General features: G+C 43.4%; 2 protein-coding genes across 2 annotated transcripts in view; one reads left to right on the top strand and one right to left on the bottom strand.

The window, feature by feature from the left end:
• The window catches only part of LOC137616451 (protein phosphatase 1 regulatory inhibitor subunit 16B-like), a 35,915-nt gene extending 21,195 nt beyond the window's left edge, over positions 1-14,720 (bottom strand). Inside the window, exon 1 of the mRNA XM_068346227.1 lies at positions 14,071-14,720. Within this exon, the coding sequence (XP_068202328.1) occupies positions 14,071-14,329 (259 nt within the window). The 5' untranslated portion in view covers positions 14,330-14,720. The remainder of the gene's footprint in view (positions 1-14,070) is intronic.
• Positions 1-19,434, top strand: part of LOC137616452 (cation-dependent mannose-6-phosphate receptor-like) — a 144,041-nt gene that overhangs the window by 39,087 nt on the left and 85,520 nt on the right. Inside the window, exon 2 of the mRNA XM_068346228.1 lies at positions 16,563-16,720. Coding sequence (XP_068202329.1) covers positions 16,563-16,720 — 158 coding nt within the window. The remainder of the gene's footprint in view (positions 1-16,562; positions 16,721-19,434) is intronic.

The following is a 19,434-nucleotide window of genomic DNA, read 5'->3' as shown; positions in this document are numbered from 1 at the left end:
TAGTTAACCCTCGTTAAATTTTAATAGCTCATCATTTTAGCTTCGCAGAAAGTAATACCCCTAAATAAATAGCTAAGGTTTGTATCGTTAGGAAAAATACAAATTATCTACGAATTTACCATATTTCTTAGATGATAACCAGCAGTTTTTACTACATTATTTATTTAGGCCTTGAGAGACAAGTTGCAGTCAAGAAATATGCCTAGATCATGAACTTTACTAGATATCGGCACCGAGACATTATTTATGTTTATTTGAATATTACCCAAGCTTCACAGTGTTTCTCTTTCCCACCACCATGAACTCAGTTTTGTTCTCATTTAATTTTAATTGTTTAATTGTCATCCATTCTCTAACACTATTAAGGATTCAGTTTAGAGGTTCAGTAGTGTCGTCTTTATCATTTATGGAGAAGTAAAATTGTGTGTCATCCGCAAATAGTTTGAACTTCACACCGTGGCTTTGTAGTATTTTTGATAGACTGATAGTATAGATGCAGAATAAGATTGGGCCAAGTACACTCTCCCTGTAGGACCCCTCTGTTTAAAGGTTCATATGATGAATAAGTTAACAATTTGCACAGTAATTTCCACCAACCAAGTAGTCTATTAGGTATTCGAAAGCTTGACTTTCAGTGCCGATGAACCATAGGTCATTTAGTAGCAGTTCATGCAGAACTTTATCAAAAGTAGTAATAAGATCGAGTAATATTAAAATACCACATATATTTTCATCCATCATTTCCAACATATCATTTACAACAGAGCAGATGGCTGTCTCCGTTGAGTATAATTTTCTGTAAGCAGATTGGTTATCTGCAAAGCTTCTATTACTACGTGGGAACACCACCGCAATTGTGCTTTTGGTCGTGGCTGGGAGAGGGATGTTGTGGACATCATTGAGAATTTACAGCTCAGCTACTAGAGAATACACTTTCTCTTTTTCTCCAACCTGTGGAAGTATGAGGACAATTCTCTTCTTACCTACTCTTTCCGAACATCCACTCAGACGTTCGTTTCAGCTGTTTCGTTATTGTGCAGAATGACGTGTTTTCATCAAGGTCTCTGAACCTCTTCTCCAGTTCATTCCTCTTCTCCTGGAACAGGTTAATTTTTTCAAACTGTTCAACGAGAAAAAGGCATACAGTATAGTCAAACAAGCAGCAAGTCCAAAGGACTTCCTGGGTACATTCAACCACTAGGACTCTTTCTCCTAGATTCCAGAATGCCATCATCGAGGAAGTATCTTCGACCATCTAGCAGTTCTCACGAGGAGCTTTACCCTAGTAACATCTTAGTTTGGTAGGATCGTCTTCATTCTCTGAAGACTTTCGTATAATGGACTGATCCTAACAGACTCGGTGGATGACCTACATTAACATCGAGATTTCACCCAGAGTTTACCAAGATCGGAGGATTGAAGTAAATCTCGAGAGATACCCCAGCTTCCTTATCAGAGACAACTACCCTTTTATATGTTTATCGCCGTCATACAGAAGTTTTTTCTGCTGATCGACGGGATCTTAGGAGGAGGATGACAGAAGTCTTCCCTCTACGAGATGCACTTTCAGCGAGCAGTAGTTACGTCTCCTAAGTCACTGTTTCACTCGGGTTCATCATTCTTTATTGGATTCCTTCGAATCAACACTCTTCTGGGGCATGAATGGGAGCAGGAGTAGGATCCCCCTTATTTCGGGGGTCTCTATAAGACCCGGATAGGAGACAGACCCAAGAGGACGGTTGACAAATGGAATCTTCGCCGAGTAGTCGATCTTGTCGGCCGTTCCCCCAATTGAACTCTCCCTCCAGATACATCAAAGAAAGGGAGGATTTGGCCATGCTGTACCACTCAGCCTCCTGGCTCTGGTCAGAGTCCGAACGGTACCATCTCTTAAACCTCCCAGAGATGAGGGTAACCTTCCTACGGACAAGGGGTACTAACCCCTTCGAGGAGAGGCCAAAGTGTCCTGTACAGAGAAGAGAGCAGCACTCTCCAATCTAGGTAGATAAAGTTAAGGAGGGTACCCAAAGTCCTTCAACACTAGCCAATTGAAAGAATGAATGGCCCCATACAGAGCCATGCATCTCAAGGAAGCCTGGCAATCAGGGTAGTCAAGCCCTCCACCAGGGGTTGGTGATTAGCCAGGAGCCATCCACCTTCCCTAAAATAGAGATGGAGTTTTGAAGAGTTGTGCTGAACTACTTACAACTGGCCTTCTTAAACTACTACAACTTCTGAAAAGGATCATCAGAATCAGAAAGGGAAAAGGAAAAGGAGTAGTGGGTGAGCTTCATATGATGTGTCATTACCCTCAATAGCCTAGGGGCTGGTGTTTTGTCCAGAAAGATTGACCACCTGATACACGTCTAAACAGCAGTCACTGTTGCACTGATCTCACCTTGCTGCTGACCTACCCCAAAGTTACCAGTTGGTGAGAAAACTCTAGTGGCTCAACAATAAACAATAGTATGTTTAACCCAAGATAACGGTCTCTGACTGATTCCACAGATACCTGTTGGCATTTGGGATTCATTAATTATGCTCTATAATGGCACAATGAGCAGCGTAAATGACACCCATATTATGAATGATACATCTACCTTACAATGTTGGTGATTAGTCTGGTTATGATCTTTCACCTGCAACTGATGAAATAGCTTTGGCTGTCCACTTACACCAGGCTCATGATCGCTAACCGACTCCGAAGGTACGTTTTGGTGGGCAAGTTCCATACAGCACAGACCACGCATCAGGTTAAGGGTCAATTTTCCTTATCACAATAGAATTAAGAAAGGTGGGCGTATACACTCTCGCACTCTCCTGACCTACAGTGCTGATGATTGATCCAAGTATGACTGCTCACTTGCATCCAGTTCAGCAACAGTAATTGTAACGTCTGATCACATTTGCTCGACTGATTTCAAAGGTACCAGTTACTGGGTGAGTACTGTCACTTGACCTAGGGAAGAGAGTGGTCACTATAAGTCCCTAGGAACTTTTAGCAAAAGGCCTTTCCACACAACTATTCTCTTTGTCATATTTTCAATGAAGAAATGTCTAGCGTAGGAGATGGAGTAGGTTGAAAAGATTAGTAGAGGAGGAAGAGAGAGGATGACTTACCTCTCACCAACTATCCTTCCTCCATAAATAATTCATAGTCTTGATTACTGATTTTGACATTGCTCCCTTTTAGACAGAAAGTACAAGAGCTTCCTCCACTGCAACACAAACCATTACACTAGGGATTGTTTTGTTACAAGGGAAGTATTGGGAATACTTACTAACACTACAACACAGGGATCACCATCTGAGGAACACTTATCAGCACCAGGTAACCTTGCAGAAAGGAAATTTTTGCTATCGGCCAAGCAGGTGGGACGAAACTGTCCAAAACAGGTAACTTATTCCCGAGGCAGAGAAACTATCATGAAGCAAGGCAAGTTATGCTCTGCGTTTATTGTCTTCGTGATTGGAAGACCATGAACAGCACTCCAAAAGGGGCCCTATGCTTACAGTCACACCTTTGCAAAGGTTCACAACAAATTAGATTTTGAATGGTTTGGATCTTCATAGGATCAATATTCACTTATCTACTTGCATACTCTTCAGTGCTCTTTCTTTTACAAGCGAGAATGCTCACAAAAAGGAAAAAATGAAAAACCAACACTTATCACAGTGAAATGCAATCAAAGACAAAAATGGCTATAATGTGACAGACTTGTGGGCAGGCCTTCTCCCTCACACAGCTGCTTGTTAACTAACTACAGTACCTTGTTAACAATTCAGGGGCTTTTCTAGCCCCACTGAAGATATATCCCTATTTTAAAGGACAAAAGTTTTGAACTGTATATGCGTAGGAGCCCCCAAAAAACAATAGAAAATCCTAAAATGTACTTGTTCCAACACGGTTACTTACCTAGAACTACCTTCTTAGGAGTTACTGGTTAACTCTACCTAACCGACCAGCTTTTTGTATAGTTTACCCTCTTCCCGTTTTCTACGGGGTTAACCTCTGGCAGTGTGGTACGTGCCCTGAGGCGACCCGGGGTCGGGCAGCTTGCTAGCTCAGGTCGAATCGCCAGAAAGTTTCTGGTCGCGACGTGATCAACATCTCGCCGCACTCTCTCTTACCTTGTGCGACCCTTTGTGTCCCCCGATCCTTTGTGCTTACCGCGTGTTACCCACGTGTTTCCATTTCACTTTCCCTTTACATCCTTGTGTCTCTTGGTGTGTTAGCTTTGCGTTATGGAGCATCCTCGTCGTTACCCTGGGCCTGTGGCTGGGAAGTCTGGCGGGGCTTTTCTTTCCAAGCCTGAGGTTGATCCCCACTCCTTGTGCTCCACGTGTAGGGGGAAAGCGTGTTCCCCTACCTCTACGTGCCCGGAGTGTGCTAATTGGACTGAGATCCAGTGGGTGCTCTTCGCGACGAAGAAAAAGAAGGCAGCTAAGAAGTCGCCTAAGGACTCCAGCATATCTTCGCCTGTGGTTTCGCCAGACGTCTCGGCAGACCATAGCTGCCGTCCTTCTTCCCCTACCCAGCGTAGGGGACGAGGTAAGTCCGTTGCGGGGAAGAGGCCCATTGCCCTTCCCCAAGAGTCTGATATTCCTGTGGGGGAAGTGTCCAGTGTGGGGCCTGAGTGTAGTGCGGAAGTGTGGGTAGGAGGCGAGGGCCTGGTGCCCGCAGGTCCTGTCTCCTCGGAAGATCCTATGTGGGGTAGACCGAGTGTAGATACTTCCCCTGCCTCGTGGCGTGTTTCAGGTGCGTCAACCGCCGAGGGAGACACGGAAAAAGGTAGTTCGTCGTCTTCGGACCCCACCACGTGGGTGGCCCCTAGGACTCCCTTCAGGTCTCCCGTTAGAGGAGAAGAGGATGTGGAGCAATGGCTCTGTAAAGGGCTCGCGCGGTCCCCTCCGGCTCCCTCGGCTACGCTACCCCCCGTGTTTCTGCATCCTCCCACACCTGAGAAACGACGAGAATTTCCCCCCGCAGTCTTGGACGTGTCGGGCGGTCGGAGAGCTTCGTCCTCATCCTCGTCATCGTCGTCGTCATCGGACTCTTCTTCGTCTTCGTCGTCAGAGGATGGGGACAGGAACCTTAGCAAGAGGAAGAGGGAAAAATCCCGCAAGAAGAAGTCTCGTTCCCGCTCGAGGCATGGTAAGAAAAGGTCGAAGTCCTCTAAAAAGAAAGCGAAGAGGAGTAAGTCGAAGGACTGGGTGAATTTCACAGTGCCCCGGAACGAGCTGTTTAGGTTTACCACAGCCGCGGCCGCTTCCGGGTGGCTCCCTAGAGCCTCGCCTTCTGTGTCTCATCCTCCTATCTCCTCCTTCGGACCAGCTGCCCGGCAAGAGGGGTCGAACCGGGACCCCCGTGTAGTGTCTAACCCAATGGTAGCCTCCGCCCCTTTTTCCCTTAGGAAGGATATAAGGAGTATGAAGGAAGGCTTAGCGTCGACCACGGGCACCTTGGAGGCCTTCCTTAAGCACCAAGGGCGCCCGTCGGTCCGCATGGATCCTCCATCCACGGAGCCCCCCCGTGGAACAAGGTACTCCCATGACGGATGCCTTCGTCCCCACAGGGCAGCCCATACCACTGGCAGGCTCGTCGGGCGTTGGTACTCCCATGACGGATGCCCCGTGACGGGGCAGCCCATACCACTGGCAGGCTCGTCGGGCGTTGCCTTTCCCACCGTCACGGCGTACCCCCGTACGGAGGAACTGGTGACGAAAGACCTGGTTGAAGGAGGGGAGTGCTCGTCTGACGACATCTCCTCCTACCGTAAGGTTCTGGCCCTAATTCGGAGGCATCACCGTTTGGATGAACCCAAGCCCTCAGCTGCAAAGGCCGTACTATCCGGACTGTCCAGGATGATCGACAGCCCGGTACAACAAAAGCCCTCTTTGTCTCTCCCTCTCGCTCAAGACGTGAAGTTGGAGATGGAGCAGATAGATGAGTACTGTACTTAGCAGGACTAGCAGAGGCCCCCAGAAGCCAGAGTTCCTCCAAGCTTCTTCCGGGCCTGAAATCCCAGAAACGTTTTTACGTTCCCGAAGGGCATCACGGTGGTCCTCGTGCGGTAGAAGCAGCGGTGACCGCGCTGAACCAGGGAGCCTCGGAAGACAGGGCCTCCACTGCCCCCGTGTGCTTTTCCCCGTCAGAAGCCTCTATGATGGAGGACATGGCATAGGACCTGGTCTACGTGTCCTCCTGGTTAGATTGGTGGTCTTGCGTTTTGGTGGGGTTTCAGGCATCCCACGACCTCTCCCTCCCAGACAATCAGGCCATGCTGAGGGATCTTGTTAGTTCTGGAGGCAAGGCCTTAAGTTTTTATCATCCCAGTCTCTGTCGGTGGCTACGAACTGGGTCCTGAGGAAAAGGGATACGGTACTGAGCAAACTGGTGCGGAAGTTGCCGGACAGAGAAGCGAGGTAACTCTACCTAACCGACCAGCTTTTTATATAGTTTTATGAATAGAACTTACCTGGCAGTTATATATACATAGCTAATAATCTCTATTTCGGCAGAATTTTTCTAAACTAGGCAACCGCCTTGTGGTGGTTGGGTGGTAACACCCGTTAAAGGGTGGTAGGAGGAATCATTCCGGTTTTCTGTTCTTCAGTTCATCTCTGCCTGCCGGATCGACAACACGTTGGTCCGTCATTAAGAGTTTTTCTTACCAGTCTGCTTTTTTGGTGAAGTACTCTGATTTGGGGTTTTGGCGATCGTGTATTTTGTTTTCTCTTAGCTTTTTTGCTGTTTTTCATTATGAGTGAAAAGAGTCATTACCGTATCTGTGCGAATGAGGAATGTAAGGTGAGACTACCGAAAATGGCGGTAGACCCTCACACCGTTTTTTCTAATTGTAGGGATTTTGTTTGTGCCCTTGATAATAGGTGCGGGGAATGTAAGGTTTTGGATGAGAAAGATTGGTTAATTATGAAGCGCTATGTGCGTAAGCTAGAGCTCGATAGAGTTAGGAGAGCTTCTAGGTCTAAGTCTAAGTCTGTTAGTGGTAAGGAAGACGAACTTAGTGTAGATTTATCTATTGAACCTATAATTGACTCCTCTTTGGAAGTTGATCCTTCCCTTGAGGTAGTAACTCCTGCACCTCCTACAGGTTCCGTATCTACGGATGACCCTCGGTACGCTAGCCTGGCGGCCGAGTTGAAAGCCATTAAGGAATAACTGGAGGCCTTTAAAGGTAAGGAAAGTGAAAGTGCTTGTGTTAGTGCAGTGGAGGTGGCGACTGACCGAACCTGTCATTACCCTAGGCCTAGACCTCTACCAAGCTCCCAGGACCAAGGGAGAAGGTATGTCGATGACCGAAAGGGGGTGAGAGGTATGTACCCTCGGTCAGCCGTCGCCTCAGACAGTCCTGTTGTCGATTCCCAGGCTGCTCTTGACCGTCACGGGAAAGACGTGTCGGATGTGTTGTTTTCTTCTCCGAATTCGTCCAGACGTAAATGGAAGTTTGAAGCTTCAAGACCTACTTGTTCTTTCTCTCCCGGTTCTAGCAGTTATGAACCTTGTCCGTCGGAGGATGATTTCGACTCCGTGCCTGTGAAAAGGGCGAAGCCTACTGCCGAAGATCCTCCCCCTTCTACGAGTGTTATTCGTCAGCCCCCCCCTTCGGGGCCGCAAGACCCAGCTGATGTTGCTAAATCCTTTATGTCTGTCATGCAGGAACAACTTTTGACTTTAGTGCAAGCCTTTAGCCGCCCTCACGCCCAGTCTGACAGACGTAAAGACGACTCGTTACCGATTAAGAAGTCTGCTTCTAAGAGAGAACGGAGTTCTTCTTTAAAGAAAACTTCTCCCTCTCTACGCCAGGATGAGGAATGTGTGCTTTCGCCAGGCGATACTTCTTCGCGATACCAGGACGATACGGTTTCTCGTTCTCGATACCGGGACGATACCTTATCGTACGATGCTGCTTCTCGTTCTCGATGCCAAGACGATACCGCCTCCCGTTCACGGTACCAGCACGATACCTCCTCTCGTTCGCTTCGCCACGACGATACCTCCTCTCGTTCGCTTCGCCACGACGATACCTCCCCTCGTTCGCTTCGCCACGACGATACCTCCTCTCGTTCACGACGATACCGACCCTAGTTCTCGACGCCACGACGTTACCGCTTCTCGTTCACGACGCCACGACGATACCGCCTCTCGTTCTCGCCGCCACGACGATACCGCCTCTCGCTCTCGACATCAGAACGACTCTGCCTCTCGTTCTCGGTCCCAGGGCGATACCACCCTGCCTCTTCGGGACGATACTGCCTCTTGTCCCAAGGATTCTTCTAGCGCTGGACTCCAGGATGCAACCCGTCTTTTGCAGGATGATGCCTTTGATTTGCCCTTGTCGGGTTCTAAGGATCCTTCTTCTCTTTCGAAGGATATTGCAGATGTGGATCAGGACCTCGAGGATGTTTCTGATGACGATGATAATCCTGCCGACGCTGCGGGAGATTACAAAGTTCTCTCTCGCTCCCTTCTTGAACTTTTTGGAGAGGAATTTCAACCTGCTGCCCCTCAATCTCCTCAGTCCCAATTTAACAGAAAGAAGGCCAAGAAACAGTCGGCCTTCATCAAGATGAAGCTGTCTATCTCCGCAAAGAAGGCTCTCACGAAGATTGATGACTGGATGAAGGAGCGGAGACAAACAGTTAAGACTTCCTTCTCGTTTCCACCAGCTCGTCTTGCTTCAAAAGTGGGTATGTGGTATGCAACTGGAGAACCTTTGGGTCTGGGAGTGCCTTCCTCCTCCAAGGGTGACTTCTCTGGTGTAGTGGACTCTGCTAGAAGGCATGCTCTCAACTCAGCCAAGGCCATGTGGTCGATGTCGGAGCTGGATCATCTCGTCAAAGGTGTTTTTAGAGCCTTTTAAGTTTTTAGTTTCCTAGACTGGTCGCTTGGGACTCTCGCAAGGAAAACTGACCAGATGGAAGGATCTAGGGACCTTACCAGTATTATGTCCTGTATGGATAAGGCCCTCAGAGATGGGGCGAATGAGTTGGCGGCGCTGTTCTCAGCTGGGGTCCTAAAGAAGAGAGCTCTGCTTTGCTCTTTTGCTTCTAGGTCTGTTACCACTGCACAAAAGTCTGAGCTTCTTTATGCCCCCCTCTCTCAACATCTTTTTCCCGAGTCCCTGGTTAATGACATTACGCTTTCTCTGGCCCAAAAAGCCACCCAAGACCTTTTATCTCGTTCTGCTCGTAAGCCCTTGGCACCCCCGCCTTCTTCTTTGAAACGGGAGGAAAGAAGATTCCAGCAGCCCTTTCGGGGCAGGACTACTTCAAGACCAGATTTTAGAGGGAGAAGGCAAGAATCAGGACCAAGATCTACCAGGGGTTCTTTCAGACCTCGCTCCAGAAAATGAAGTTCGTCTCCTCCAGACAGTAGGCGCAAGACTGTCAGGTTTTTGACAGTCTTGGAAGAGGAGAGGGGCGGACACCTGGTCCCTCTCAGTCATCAAGGAAGGATACAAGATCCCCTTTCTGAAAAAACCTCCTCTCGCAGATGCTCCGCTGGCCTTAGTAGCCCGGTACTCAGATCCGGGGAAACAGAAGGCCCTAATAGACCTTGTCGACCAAATGCTAGACAAGGGGGCGATAGAACCGGTTCGGGATCTATCCTCCCCAGGCTTTTACAATCGCCTGTTTCTGGTCCCCAAGAACTCGGGCGGATGGAGACCCGTCCTGGATGTCAGCGCTCTCAACGTATTTTTGGAGAAGACAAAGTTCTCCATGGAGACGACTCAGTCGGTGCTGGCGTCAGTACGTCCAGGGGACTGGATGGTGTCCCTCGACTTGCAGGACGCATATTTCCATGTCCCCATCCATCCGACTTCGAGGAAGTACCTGAGATTTGTAATGCAGGGCAAGTGCTTCCAATTCAGAGCTCTTTGCTTCGGTCTCAGCACGGCTCCTCAAGTCTTCACCAGGATAATGGCGAATGTGTCAGGTTGGCTGCATCAGGAGGGGATAAGGATATCCTTCTATCTGGACGATTGGCTGATTCGTTCACGATCGAGGGAGAAATGTCTGGAGGATTTACGGAAGACTTTTATGATGGCTCAAGATGTAGGCCTGGTCATCAACAGGGAGAAGTCTCAGATCAGACCGAATCAGACTATTCTCTATTTGGGGATAGTTCTGAATTCAGTTCTTTTTCGGGCTTCTCCCTCTCAGAAAAGACAGACCAAGTGTCTCGTAAAAGTCAGAACTTTCCTGGACAAGAAGAGATGCACAGCGAAGGAGTGGATGAGTTTGCTGGGGACTCTATCCTCCCTCGAACAGTTTGTCTCTCTGGGGAGACTCCACCTAAGGCCTCTTCAGCACTTTCTTTCGAAGACGTGGAACAGAAAGATGCAGGAAGACTCCTTTTCCTTCCCCATTCCAACAGAAGTCAAGACTCTTCTGAAGTGGTGGCTGGACCCAACCTTGTTAGGGGAAGGGATCTCCTTACACAAGAAGAACCCAGACCTAGTGTTGTTTTCAGACGCATCAGAGTCAGGCTGGGGGGCAACACTAGGAAGCAAGGAGGTCTCAGGCTATTGGGAAGGAATTCAGCTGGGATGGCACATCAACAACAAGGAGCTGATGGCCATTTTTCTGGGGCTAAAGGCCTTCAAGGACTTGGTGTCTGGGAAGATTGTGGAGGTCAACTCAGACAACACCACAGCTCTTGCTTACATCAGGAAGCAAGGAGGGACTCACTCTCTGTCTCTGTTCGAGACAGCAAGAGAGCTCCTTCTTTGGGTGAAGGAGAACAGGATAAACCTGCTGACGAGGTTTGTTCAGGGACAGAAGAATGTGAGGGCGAACATGCTCAGCAGGAAAGGGCAGGTCCTTCCCACAGAATGGACCCTCAACCAGCAGGTCTGTCAGAGTCTCTGGAGGCTGTGGGGGAGACCCCTCATCGATCTTTTCGCCTTCAACTCATCCAAGAGGATCCCCATCTATTGCTCCCTAGTTCCGGACAAGGAGGCAATAGCAGTAGACGCCTTTTTGATGGATTGGACGGGGATGGACACTTATGCTTTTCCCCCGTTCAAGATCATCAATCTGGTAGTCAGGAAATTCGCCCTCCTCGATTCGGGACGGATGATCCTAATAGCTCCGTTCTGGCCGATGAGGGAATGGTTCACGGAGGTGGTGGACTTGTTGATGGACTTTCCAAGAAGCCTCCCTGCAAGTCCAAATCTGATCAGACAACCCCACTTCGAGAGATATCATCAAAACCCCCTCGCTCTCAATCTGACTGCCTTCAGACTATCGAGAAGCTCGTCAGATCGAGAGGCTTTTCAGCGCAAGCTGCGAAAGCTATCGCCAGAGCGAGGAGGGTCTCTTCGCAGAGGGTCTACCAGTCCAAGTGGGAGACTTTTAGAGCTTGGTGTAGGAAGCACAAGATTTCCTCATCCACTATCTCTGTGAGCCAGATTGCGGATTTCTTGTTGTACCTTAGGCAGGACGCTAAGCTAGCTGTGTCCACTATCAAGGGGTACAAAAGTATGCTCTCTTCCGTCTGTCGGCATAGAGGCTTGGACTTGTCTCGCGATAAGGACTTACATGACCTCTTGAAGTCTTTTGAGACGACCAAGCAGACCCAGTTAAAGCCCCCTTCTTGGAACCTTGATGTGGTTCTTAAATTTCTGTGCACCAAGAGATTTGAGCCCATCTCACAGGCTCCCCTTAGGGAGGTTACCAAGAAGACCCTCTTTCTTTTGGCCTTAGCAACAGCTAAAAGAGTTAGTGAAGTCCATGCAATTGAAAAACAGGTAGGCTTCAATCTGAATGGGGCAGTTTGTGCCTTGAGATTAGACTTTCTCGCTAAGAACGAGAACCCTTCTAAGCCCTGGCCGAGGACCTTTGAGGTTCCTAACTTGACCAACCTAGTGGGTCAAGAGCAAGAGAGGCTTCTCTGTCCAGTACGAGCCCTCAAGACCTACTTGTCTCGCACAAAAAGTGTGAGAGGCTCTTCTAGCTCCCTGTGGTGTTCTGTGAAAGATCCTCAGAAGCCCCTTTCCAAGAATGCTTTGTCCTTTTTCCTGAGGGAAGTAATAAGAGAAGCGCATCTCTTGTGTGAGGAGGAACACTTCGGACGTTTAAAAGTGCAAGCTCACGAAGTGAGGGCCATTGCGACCTCGCTTGCTTACAGCAAGAACATGTCGCTCCGTCAAATTATGGATGCGACATTCTGGAGGAGCAACTCTGTGTTCGCCTCTCATTACCTCAGAGAGGTGAGGGTGGATTATGAGAAATGTTATACCTTGGGCCCATATGTAGCTACGGCTTCTGTATTAGGTAAAGGAGTTACTACCTCCCCTCAACCTTAGTTTTGTTAACTTGTGCATAGGTTGGTGTATTTTTATTGGTTGTCTGAGGACTTCGACTTGTGTACAGTTACCTCAGTCTAGTTAGATAATTTTTATCTACTTTGCAAATGTTAGGTGGTTGGTTTGGTAAGGTTGCAGTTTTTATTTTGGGCAATAGGTAGTCCTGAAGTCTAGTCAGATTGTTGGTCTCCCCCCGTTGACAGACTCGATTGAGTGTTTTCAGCACTGCAGGTCACATCCTGGCTGACACTCCTAAGGGAAAGCGACTCAAGAGGCAGGAACCTTTGAAGTCAGCTACCTTAGCAGGTAAGGAATCAAGGTGTTTATTTATCCTACAGCTTTTTTGGTTGTTTCCCCAACGATATTTACTGTCTATCACCCTCCTCCAAGTGTGTTAATCAGCTATGTATATATAACTGCCAGGTAAGTTCTATTCATAAAAATGGAGTTTTTATGATAAAACAAAGTTTTATGAATACTTACCTGGCAGTTATATATACATTCGAAGGCCTACCCACCTCCCCTCAGGAGACAGGTCGGGCATAGATTAACTGAAGAACAGAAAACGGGAATGATTCCTCCTACCACCCTTTAACGGGTGTTACCACCCAACCACCACAAGGCGGTTGCCTAGTTTAGAAAAATTCTGCCGAAATAGAGATTATTAGCTATGTATATATAAATGCCAGGTAAGTATTCATAAAACTTTGTTTTATCATGAAAACTCCATTTTACCCTCTTTCCGTTTTCTACGGGGTCAACCTCAGGCAGTGTGATACGTGCCCTGAAGACATATCCCTATTTTAAAGGACAAAAGTTTTGAACTGTATATGCGTAGGAGCCCCCAAAAAACAATAGAAAATCCTAAAATGTATTTTTGAGATCATTATGCTTAGAAAGCTCCAAGAAGATGAGCAGGGTTTTTGAAGAATTATTAAAGAAAATGTGACTCACTGGCCTCAATGTCACCATTTATTATAAAACCCTAAAACTAGCTAGCCAATTACTTTCGATAACAACCCTCTCAGAAGAAAAAGATACATGAAGTGAAATTAAATGCGCATTCAAAATACTTCTAATCAGAAGTATGAGTAGAGGTAGTGATACATTTGAAAAGTATAAAGGGAAGAACACCAGAAATAAGAGGTTTTCAGATGATTGGGGAAGTTGAAGCTATGTCAGTTGTGAGGTAAGAGGTCATGGGTAGAACCTCTGTCTCCACTGGATGAGTCTACCATCTCATAGCATCTTTTTTTTTTTTTTTTTTTTGAGTAACAATTACATCAGTATTTGTCATTAAAGACTTGAAGAGGGAATTATGATATTGAAAAAGTGTGATGCAATAAAAGTTATCAGCTGAAAGTTAAGTTATTAAGCTGTAGTTGTGAATAATCATCTAGGTAGCTAAAGTGTTTGTTACTAATGTATTTTCCGATTACTGTTGTAATTTTTAATCTAAAAACCATCTGATAAATGATTTGAATGTTTTTGTGATCTTAACAATTGGTTATGCATTTTTTATAGTCTTCTGTGTCAATCAGTTTAGAGAATTTCTTTTTGGCTAGGTACTTAGGAATATGTTTGCAAGTATTACAATTCACAATTATACAGTAGTTCTTTAGAAATATTTGTTGCCAAATTGTATGGTACTATGACAAAGGCTATTAAATAGCTATAACTTACATTACTATATGCAATGTGCAAAACTGAATGTACAGAAGCTTGTGAAACTAACCATTTTTCAAAAGATCTTTCATTTCATCCAGGTCATTTCTTGCAGCAATGTCCATTAGTTCCAAGTCCGCCGTAAATTTAATTCTTTTTCTGTTTTTTGAGTGATGTTTATTTGTGTTAGTGATGTCCTCTGTTTTCATCCATTTTGTGTGGGCTATTAACTGATCTTTTCGTCTCTTGCCAGCTAATTTTATCCTCTCCATCCGGGGCATTTTCTCAATGTACTCCATTTCTTGAATAAGTTCATTGTGGTCAATCATTTTGAATTTATTTTAGTAGAAATCAGATTTTGAGTTGTAGAAGTACAGAACTTGCATAAATATCACAGTTTACACTATTCAGAGAAGTAATTTTTTTCTGGAATTTTCATATCACTTTTTATTGAATTGGGATTTCTTAAATAACACGTTTTTAGTACTGTATCTTGAAATACTTCCTTGGTTAATACGATATATTTCACACACTTTTTCCTAAGGTAAGTGATACCACTTATGTACATTCACAGGATTATTCTCATTTTTTGCTTTTCAGAAAAACACTTACAACCATAAATGCTGTAGTTACTGTGCATGTACTTACAATAGTCAATTTAGATATTTTCAACATTTGTCAGACCTGAAATGAATCAGATCACCAAGACTTGATATAAAAGTCATTGATAGAAGAATTTGATAGTAGAACCTGTATCTTATCTCATCTCATATCACCAGCTTATCATGTTATCAGTTTACTGGTAGTTGATGTATAATGTTAAAAAATTTAAAGATAAAGTCTTATCTATATTTTCAATACTTTGTTAGGCACAACTAACATATGCTTTTAGTGAAGCATTCATTCCCTTTCACTACTACTAACATCTTGTAATTCTTTCCATGTACAATTATTCAGTTTTTCAAATATCATTACTGTTACTGTTATTCCCTTTAGTTAGTACTTCGTGGTACATTACTTGTACAGTATTACAAAATTGGCTGCAAATTAGGTCATAATTTTGTGACTCAAAAAACATGTTTACCAAAAATGAGTAAGGGTTATCTTTCTTATCTTGAATCATTTGTTTGTGTACATTGATATATGTTTCTTTGATTTAGTGACCTAAGTAATTACATAATGTCCTGTTTTTTGTGAAGATAAAGGCTAGTGGATATCATTGTCCACAAAGTCTTACACTTGTGTTTTCTTTTTCTAGCGCTGTGATTTATGATGGGAAAGTACATATACTGAAAGGATAAATTTTGTTGTTATTATTGCTTTCATAAACAATAACAACACACAAGCAATCATGGGGAAAATTGATATAGTTTGATAATTATGTTTGATGTAAATAATCTGAAAGTAATTGTGACAACAATAATAATTTTTGCCATTAGGCCTAAATATATGTTTTTTAACCACAATACTTTCTTTCTTTTGGTTTCCCTAGATCAGGGTTGGCCAACCTTTTGTTTCCCATGCACCAATTTTTTTCACTTCTAATTCAGATGCGCCACACAACCTTTAACCCCCTTTCAATCCTTAAGTATGGTGATTTGGACATATTTGAAGGTTTTTCCTTTTTCTCTTTTTTTCCATGATTATTTTGCGTTTAGACGAGGAAAATTAAGTCAAATTTCATTAAAAAAGGAAAAGGAAAATTGAAAATCTGGTAAACAGAATTATTCGGTTTATAAAGAAGTTTTGATGGTATAATTTTCAATACAATTGGTGTCATATTAGTGAAGAAAATTGTACCTGAATTTATTTTGTAAATCATGATTTTTACTAATAAATCAAAAAAAAATATGATCAGATGACTTGAAACCTGTATATGATGAATGTATTATATATCTCTAAACTGGTATATCTTGAATAATTAGGAATAAAAATGCAGGACATAGCAGACAGTCCCCTTATATTCTTTTTGTATTTTTTCTAGAAATCAGTATTACTAGTATTATTTTTTTATGAGCAGGCATATTTTTTTCTTTTATTATTTCTGGAGTATAGTGCGCCACTTGTAATCGTGCAATGGCGCATGCGCTCATAGGTTGGCCACCCCTGCCCTAGATGTCCTTGTACAGTATATACAGTAATTGGAAAGTTTTAGTTTTACAGTATCTTATAAAAATTTATGGAGCTTCTGAGTTCATAACATCACTTTCAGAATATTCATATTTTTGTACCGTATCCTGTCTTAGTTACTCCTAGTAATGCACTGTTAAAAAGAACTCTTTAGTTTCCTAATTCCACTTTGATAATGACACCTTTGCACAATGTTTATGCAGTACCTCATTCAGTGCTTTGGCAGCTTTTGATTCTTCAAAAGTCTTGAACATATTCCATACCTATTTTTAAAAGATATTTACTTTTTGAGTACAGAAGTTTCCACAGAAATGCATGATGGCCAATGATCGTCTTTGGTAAATTTTATTTTGATCTTCCCTGCAAGTACAGAACATGCATAACAGATGGTAGATAGCAGTAATGCACATTTTAAAATTTTTATTATTTCAGGTCTCAACAGTTAAAAACTGTCAATGGTTATATGTACGACTTTGTGGTTTGTGGAGATGTAGATGAAAAACACACAGGAGCTAGCATCATTCAAACTTCACCAAGCAAACAAACAAAAGTATTGGGCTACAATAACCAGTCTCTGGTGTATAGTAAAGGTGAGTGTACAGTAATAATTTTTATGCATTATTCTTTACTTCACTGGGAACACACACACTCTCTCTCTCTCTCTCTCTCTCTCTCTCTCTCTCTCTCTCTCTCTCTCTCTCTCTCTCTCTCTCTCTCTCTCTCTCTCTCTCTCTCTCTCTCTCTCTCTCTCTCATTTATTGTACCAGAAATATTTTGTAAAATGAGACATTTTATTATCATAAACATATTAAATTCACCATAAATTTTTTTTCACAAAGGAAGATGGAGAATTGTTCTGTCATTAAATACAAACCCTTCGCTATTTATAGGGGATATTATTTTCAGCAAAGCTGAAAGACGAACCATGAGATTTTAGTGAGGTATATCCTTGGATGAAAAATAACTGGAGATGCCCTGACCCTGATTAGGTGAAGCCAGGCTTTACCAGTCAGACTGTCAAACTGACAGTTCTCGATTCCCAAGTTAATCTCCTACAGTGTACTAGAAATTAGAGTCGGTTCTATTCAGACGTTTCTTTATAGATGGCAACTATTTTCTTGTGCTTTTTATTAACGATGGCTCCTCCCTATGCTGCTTTATATGAAAAAAATTAATCTTAAACTTGTTGCTCAACTTATTGGTGAATCAGTTACAAACTCCTTGGAATATTGAACTACGCTAAATTCGTTACACTCCATAACCCTCTATGGATTACATTGAACATAGCTTGTGATATATATACTCACAACTGTTGTTACCGATTTTTAAATATTTAACTTAGCCGGTGGATATATATGTAGCTAAGGTCTCCGACGGTCGACAGATTAAAAAAACTCGCGAGCGATCACCGTGGTGGTTGCTGGGTGTGAACACTAGCGCCAACTGCCGGCAGGATACCGCATATATTTCCCCCAAGAATTCAGTTCTTCTCTGTCGGTTGAAATGACAACATTGGTTCCGCTCGTACTTAACTTCAAAGTTTTCAACTAATTGGTGAAGTACTTTTTTCATAGTTTTATGGCTTTCGCCGTGTTAGATTATTCTCAAACAATAAGATCTTCAAAAGAAACTCTTTTTGAAAGGAGAGAAAAATTTTTACCCTTTCTTTTTTAATCTCTCTAGATTTTCCACGGTAGAGAGTAATGGCCGACCTTTCCCTCAGTGTACGGAAGTGTGTTAAAGGCTTTTAGTTTTTAGTAATTATTTTATCACTTTATAAATTGTTGTTGATATTTATAGATTTACCTCTATATTTTTATATCACCCGCCTTTATTAGGCCTCTTCGATTCTCTTTCCATTTATACTAAACACCGAGATAAATTTTATATTTTTTATAAGCGACCTATGCCTATCCTTTGTAGGCGGTACTGACTTGGAAAACGAAGTTAAGCTACGTTGAGCCCATTCAACTTTTATATTTTATATTTTTATAGATTGATGGGATTAATATTTTTAGAAAATATTTTAAGTAATTTTTTGTCGTTTAAAATTTATTCTTCGAATAGTCTTCGTTCTGTTTTCAAAGATGAACTAGCGTTAAGTTTATTTATGCTACGCAGTTTGCACTCTATCGTTATGATAGAGAAAGAGAATCACGGTGTCACTTTGCAGAAGTTAATCGATTTTGACGTTTAGTTTATTCTTCTTACAAACTGAAGTTTTTTTTAAATACTTTTTAAAAGGAACATGTTATTTTGCAGTTTCTTAGTCCTTTTAGTATTTTTCTTTAGTCAAATAACCTTTTATTGACGAAGAGTGAATGAGCCAATACTCTCGTGACAAGAGCCGAGTGTCATTGAAGAGAGAGAACGATCCAAATCTTTGTTCTCGTCCCAAGTCTCTATACAAGAAGTTTGAGAGTGAGTATCGTTGTTCTTCTCGATTCAGATATTTACTCTCGTTCTAAGTCTCTGTGCAGAGAGAAAGAGAGAGAGAGGATAAAACGTAGTCCTTCACGTTCTAGTTTTTGTTCTCATCCCAAGGCACTGTACAGTGAGAGATAGAAAACGTAGTCCTTAGCGATCTAGTTTTTTAGTCTCCTCCCAAGTCACTGATCATTTTTAACTTTATATATTTCCATTTTATTATATATACAGTATGTATATGTTTATTAATTTTTGCATGTGTGATACATTATGTATTAATGAGCTTACATTATACGACATATTTCGCAATTCTAACCTTTTCATTTAAGGGAGAATTGCTTGCTTCAGATAGAAATCAGCTTTATTCATGTCTAATGTGAAATTATTTAAAAAATGCGAGTGTCAGTGAAGAAAGTGCGAAAAATATGTTGTGTTGCGGAGGGTTCGTCTGTTAGTACTTGTCGTTCACCCAGTCCGAGACCTCTTTCAAGCTCCCAACCCCTGGGAGAAGGAATGTCACAAGACCAAAGGGAACGAGAGGTGTTAAACCACGAACAGACGTTTTCCCTCACGAGTTATTATCAGTGTTGTAGAGGGTTCGTCTGTACGTTCTTGCCGTTCACCCAGTCCTAGACCTCTTTCAAGCTCCCCAACCCCTGGGAGAAGGAATGTCAAAGACACCAAATGGAACGATAGGTTTTATACAACGAACAGACGTTCCCTCACAAGTTGCGGTTGACGTTTCTCGTAACGTTCGTCCTTAGCTTGAGAGAGGTGAGACTAAGTTCTCCTCACCCTCCGAAGACTTTATGGTCATATTAAAATCCTAAACAAAATGTATGTCCTGGCTGCAGTCATTGGAGCAGTTCAGAACGTC

The sequence above is a fragment of the Palaemon carinicauda genome, chromosome 22, assembly GCF_036898095.1.
Source record: "Palaemon carinicauda isolate YSFRI2023 chromosome 22, ASM3689809v2, whole genome shotgun sequence".
NCBI lineage: Eukaryota > Metazoa > Arthropoda > Malacostraca > Decapoda > Palaemonidae > Palaemon > Palaemon carinicauda.
The sequence above is the reverse complement of the archived record's forward strand: the minus strand, read 5'-3'. Positions and strand labels throughout refer to the sequence as shown.